We start from the raw sequence: 6,489 nt of genomic DNA, 5'->3' as shown, positions 1-6,489 counted from the left end.
AATCTTGCTGTGACGGACGACGCTGGCGGTTTCAGGTGCTAGGAATGGTTTAAGTGCTCGAATGTTTTCAGCAAATGGTGACGGGTAAGCAGGTTATATTAACCTTGTTAATCTGAATATCATGTGCAAGGGGAATGTACAGCAAACTAAAGCATGCATGACGGGATTGGCCTGAGAAAGGAAAGGGTATTAATATGTGCGGTCTTTTTATTTTATAAATGTTGAAATTTCATTCACATGACAAAATTGTCTTTAAAAGTATAGTTAAGTAATAGCCATAAAGTGTACGTTGTTTTTAAGACTTCTGGAGAGAAGAAAATATTACTTTAGGCCGTGAATCTGTGAGCCTTGTCTTTTTTGCTAAATTTGAAATGTCCTGGAAAAGTCCTGGAAAATGATCTCAGAAAAAGAGTGGGAACCCTGATACATACACATACATACATACATACACATACATACACATACATGCATGCATACACATACATACATACACATACATACATACATACATACACACACATACACACACATACACATACATACATACATACACATACATACACATACACACATACACACATACATACATACATACACATACATACACATACATACACATACATACACATACATACATACATACACATACATACATACACATACATACATACACATACATACATACATACACATACATACATACATACACATACATACACATACATGCATGCATACACATACATACATACACATACATACATACATACATACATACACACACATACACACACATACACATACATACATACACATACATACATACATACACATACATACATACATACACATACATACATACATACACATACATACATACACATACATACATACATACATACATACATACACATACATACATACATACACATACATACATACATACACATACATACACATACATACATACACATACATACATACATACACATACATACACACACATACATACACATACATGCATACACATACATACATACATACATACATACATACATACATACACACACATACACACACATACACATACATACATACACATACATACATACATACATACACATACATACACATACACACATACATACATACACACATACATACATACACACACATACATACATACACATGCATACACATACATACATACATACACATACACATATACATACACATACATACACACACATACATACATACATACATACATACATACATACATACATACAGGGTACAACATGCAGTGAAATGCTTTATGCAACTGTCCGGTATTAGAATAAAAATTATAAAAAAAAACAAAAAATAATAATAAAGTATAAACTATATAAGAAAACTATATTAAAATCTATATAAAAAAAATATGAAAATATAAAAGGAGAAATAAAGTATATACATATGCGTAAATATACATATACATAAATGTGTATGGTTTTTAAATACTGTCCTTAAAGTGTCCGGGTGCAGTATGGTGTGTAAATAGTGTATAACTTCTGGGTACTAAACAACAATTTGTAAAAGAAAGATGCAGAGTGTCGCTTTAAAATCCAGACCTGGACTCACCTGAATCAGGTGCCGAATCCTTCTGGTTTTAGGCTCACTACTGCCCTCTACTGTGTTTTATTTTCCTCAAACACAACCTAGATAATCAACACTGTAACACCAACGCCAGCTAAAATGAACCGATCACGTCATATCTAGAGAGTTGATCTCATGTACACATACGTGAGCATGAGTAATTCTTTATGTTTAGTGAGTATACACAGACTCCACTCCATTACAGCTCAGTTCCACTCCAGCACACTGCTCACATCACACATCCGGCTTAGCTTCAGTTCCCTGCAGCTCTCACGTATAGGACATAACGTCCCGCTAATGAGCGCCGGGGGCGTCCATACACAGCTCAGAGAACAAAGACGACTTTCTTCACTTCAACATAAGCTCTCCTTGTGTGAGAGAGAGTGGTGAGAGGAAAGCATAAAAAAAACATGCTGAATGTTGTAGGATGGATTGTGTAGTGAAGGCAAAAGATTTTCAGTACGTCAGCACTGTCATGTTGCTGTATCATGTGTGAAAGAATAGGGGGAAAAAATCCATGACCAATCCCACAATGCACTAATTATAACGCATTATCTTCTTCTTTTGGAACCGCAGAAAGAGATGACGTCAAGGATGTGTCTCTAGAGGCAAGGACGTCACGGATGGGTTTCAGCCGGAAAGTCTCAGATGAACTGATGCTGATGAAGTCTGACGTAACGAGGGGAAAAAAACGGGACTCAGAACGAAGCAAAAAACGGGACACAGGACGCAAGCACATTGGCGGTCACTCAGAGCAACAGGACTACCCGGTGGTGAGAAATAGCACGTGCATGTACGTGTACGTTGCTCATCCTCCAGGTGGCGCTCTAATGCAGTAATAGGATCATGCACTAATCAAGAACTCTTAACTATGCAGCATGGGTGGAGGGAGAGATGTTCTGGACGAGAATAATGTTGTAAAGTTACTCACCGTCTAATGACTGCGGTGGATTAGTGAATTTAACCACCTGGTGAACACTAACGGTGTGTGTGAGTGTGTGTGTGTATATCTTTGTTGTGTGAGTGTTTTTACCTCAGTGATCTATGGGGTGTTCGAACTGCCAAAAAGCTTCGGTTCAGTTTCTTTTCTCCAGGTTCAAATAATCAGTGAAAGGGTTTTATAGATTCGTAATAATTTAATAATTTAGTCTTTTAAAGATGATTAAAACTATGATGATGATGATGACACACACACATTTGTTAGTAGGTTTTATTTAATGCTCCTACTTTTTTACTTCCTTTTTTTTTTTTTTTTAATTTTGAAAAAAAAAAAAAACACTGAATGCAGGGATTGTAAACTATGCAGGACTACTTCATGGACAAACTATATTTGACATTTGGAAATGCAGAGATTGTGTAGAGATTGTGAGTGAGAGGAAGATGTGTGTGTGTGTGTGTGTGTGTGTACAGATTACTTTCCATTTCTCTTGTCTTGCCCACTAGTGATCACTAAACAGCATAAAACCGACAACCTCTTCTAATTAAATTTTTGACGGTGTGTTTGTTTGTTTGTTTGTTTGTTTGTTTGTTTGTTTGTTTTTTTACGACTGGCTTTTTTTCCTCAGCGGATCTTCACAGAGCACATCAGTTCACTCCTGATGTAAATTCCTTAACCGAATCCATCAAGAGAATCTTGGATTCGTTTCCTAACAGCCGGTCTTGATTTTTGCGAGGCTACGCCTTAAGATTTGGAACAAATACATGGACAAAACTTCACAAAACGTCAAGTTTAAAATAAATAAATAAATAAATAAATAACCTCACACGTTTATAGTTACAGACATTCAGCATTAGGTGCAAAGGTTTTTACACCCCTACCCTGGAAATCAAGACATCACAGAAGATTCTGTTATTATTGCAAACGGAACAAATTACAGAGGCACTGATATGGTGTGTTTTTATTCTGGTGGGGGTTTTTACAGATGTGTTTAAATAGTGTGTCGAAAGTAAGAGGGCAGCTAAGCTGAGCATGTTGGGCTTAATCAGAGAGAGCGATCATTACAAATGAGCAATGTGTATCATTTGTAATTGAAAAGTTTCGAGTCCTGGCGTGTGAGTCCGAGGGCTCAGTGCTCGCACAAGTGAATCAATAGTGAAGCAACTCACCTTCAATGTCTTTCTTTTTTCTGTGAATTCTCTTGCCGTTCGTGAATCTCAGTCAGATTTTTTTTTCTTTTACTCTGTACCCTAGCGTCTGTATTCCCTTCATGTCCGATCCGTTTTCGTTGTTGGCGTCTTTAACAGTGTTCCTAAACTCTTCGTTTTTCTCCTGATTTGTGGTCAGTATTTCCAGATTTTTCCTCATTCCTTCTTGCTCTTGATTGTTTGAGAGTTTGAGAGTATTTAAACTCTCCCTGCTTTATAAGGAAGACTCGTATGAAGTAAACAGATTGTGTTTTAAGTCACTAATGAGGTACAATGCAAATCGATCTGTTTATTAGAGCATGAAACCAAATGTTGAGAGAACATATTTTAATGATATTAAAATGAACATGGAATCAAAACACAGATTCGTGGTTTTCTTTTTCTTTTTTTCATTCAGAAACTGGGGGGGTGTAAACTTTTGCATATTCTGGATGGGGTTTTATTTCTGCTTCGACCGATCCACTTGTACTATATAAATAATATCTTCTCAGTGGCTGAGCTCTGAGTGACCTGAATGGTACGTCTACTTAATTAAGCGGAGATGAGTACAGATTCATGACACATTTTTCTTCTCCATCCTTCGGGTGGATTTCTCCATCTGTATTACAAGCTAACTAGCTGCTTGCGATGCTAGTTATGAGCAGCCGTATTATTAAACTGGACATCACGCTGAATCTTCCACTTGCCTTCTTAATTCATTTATTATTTGTCCATCTCTGGCCTGTTTTTATGTCGTCAGCCTCCTAGCAGAACTCATCAGTGGTGTCCCAAGGACAGAAACAAGGAGCCGCCGGCATTTCTAGCTTGCGTCTCCAAATCTCCGCTGTGTCTCCTGTAAGCTCTTTAGAGTACACACTCTCGCTGATTGCCGGTTTTACTCCGGATTGTGTGTGTATCTGTGCAGTAATCCCTGCTAGGGCATGCCAGATGATCCGTCTATGCTTCGAGATGAAGATTAGACCTCAGATTTACCTTCAGCAGGTTTTCAGGACAGATTTGTAAGCTGAGCTGGACAGTATATAAGCCCAAGCTTTTAAAAGATACCAGACGGGGTCTAAGTTCTCTCGACGTGCTAGGAAGTCAGCTGACACTCTTTGTAAAGGCGATGCCCCGGAGAACACTTCTGTCTCTACAGCTTGACGTATCGGAGCATCTGTGATTCAGCGATGGGGGAGAAATCGGAGTCGTCCGGACCACCCCTGTGCGTCCAGATCCTCTCCACCGTGGCACTGGTCTGCTTCGGGCTCTACTGCATCACCAAGGGTGTTTCATTCGGCTTCTTTAACTGGTGGTACATCCTCGGAGCTGCCACCCTGGTAGCCACCGGATTTGCCGCGTTCCGGGTCTATGAGGTGTTCACCATCCTGGCTCAGAGGGAGAAAGCCGAAGTCGACTCGTGCAGAAGAACGCCCTGAAGTCGGGTTTCAGTTACGATTATTCAGACTGGGACAGAAATTCACAAAGGACATTTTCCTGAACCGCAATTCCCACAATTTATCCCACAAAGGGATAAATAAATTCTCATAATCTTCTGCTAAAATACTGTGAAAATGTTAAAAGGTTGTTTTGTGTCGATTGGAAATTCTGAGGTTGAAACCCACCAGACATCAAGGATTAAAAATAATGCTGCGTCATATTATTTACCATTTTGTAGATATATTTTTTGCAGTATTCACAGATGGACGTATGGAAAAATGGACGGTGCCTCGACACTGGACACGTTTTCAGAGCTCATCTTACATAAAACCAGACTAGAAACTCATTAATATGAGGCTGTATAGGAGAAATAGGCGAGAGACAAAGAGCTGATTAAGCTCATAGATTTGATTTCATTACTTTGATCAGCAATTTAGATGAAGGTTTTGAGTCAAAGTTCTTTGCTTCTAGCCTATTTTCATTTTTATGTATAGTTTTGGTCGTTTTTATTTATTAGCTATTCTATTTGTTTCTGCACAGCGTCTTGTGATTTGGTGAAGAATCGGGGCGCAACTCATCCATATTACAGTCGTTATTAAACTTTTTATGCTATTAAAGTGGCACGTTCGACTGCTCGTGTTATTCCTCACTTAACAGAACGCTCATAATCTTATTTGTTCTGCAAGCGTTTACTGTCATAAAAACTTCAGTGTTTTTGCCACGGAATGATTTAACGTTCTTAGAAACCTTTTTTAGGGTTTAAGTTCTTCAGGGACAAAAAAGCTTGGCATCTGAGTCACTGCTTGGCTTCAGATCCATCTCACGTGTGTTGTGGTCACTTGATGGAGAACTTTCTAGAATATACTTCCAGTTTCAAGAATTTATTTATTTATTTATTATTTTTAAGAAGTTTGAAGCTCAGGCATCTCACGTATAACCGATAAGGGAGTTAGTGCTCTCCTATGAGCGTGTTGAGCTTCTGATGGTCTGTGTGTTAGTGTAGCAAGTCTGAGGATATGAACTTCTGACCTTCCCAGTAACTGCTGAGCTCGCAGACTAATCATAGGTTTTGTCTTCAAGCGCATAATCAGCTTAAATATCCAAGAATAATGAGGCACGAGACTGCGCAAAAATAACTGCAGTGTGAACGACAATAACAGGAAAGTGTAAGTGATCTACTGCTATGTTTATGATCCTTAAAGCAGTTCTTTGTTCAAGATTTGGAATGATTTGATGAATAAAGGAAGCAGAGGATGATTTAATAGAGTTAAATGCTCTTACTCTCCAAGTGTGTTA

At 38.4% G+C, this 6,489-nt stretch overlaps 1 protein-coding gene across 4 annotated transcripts in view; it reads left to right on the top strand.

Annotated features, from left to right (window-relative positions):
• LOC132840929 (MOB kinase activator 3B) overlaps nt 1-4,136 on the top strand; it is a 24,135-nt gene extending 19,999 nt beyond the window's left edge. For all 4 annotated transcript variants that reach the window (XM_060863019.1, XM_060863018.1, XM_060863020.1 and 1 more), the window contains exon 4: nt 2,209-4,136. In XM_060863019.1, coding sequence (XP_060719002.1) covers nt 2,209-2,238 — 30 coding nt within the window. In that variant the 3' untranslated portion in view covers nt 2,239-4,136. The remainder of the gene's footprint in view (nt 1-2,208) is intronic.
• The last annotated feature ends 2,353 nt before the right edge of the window (nt 4,137-6,489 follow it).

This window comes from Tachysurus vachellii, chromosome 26 (assembly GCF_030014155.1).
Source record: "Tachysurus vachellii isolate PV-2020 chromosome 26, HZAU_Pvac_v1, whole genome shotgun sequence".
Classification (NCBI taxonomy): Eukaryota; Metazoa; Chordata; class Actinopteri; order Siluriformes; family Bagridae; genus Tachysurus; species Tachysurus vachellii.
Note: the sequence above shows the minus strand (reverse complement) of the source record. Positions and strands in the feature narration are given on the sequence as shown.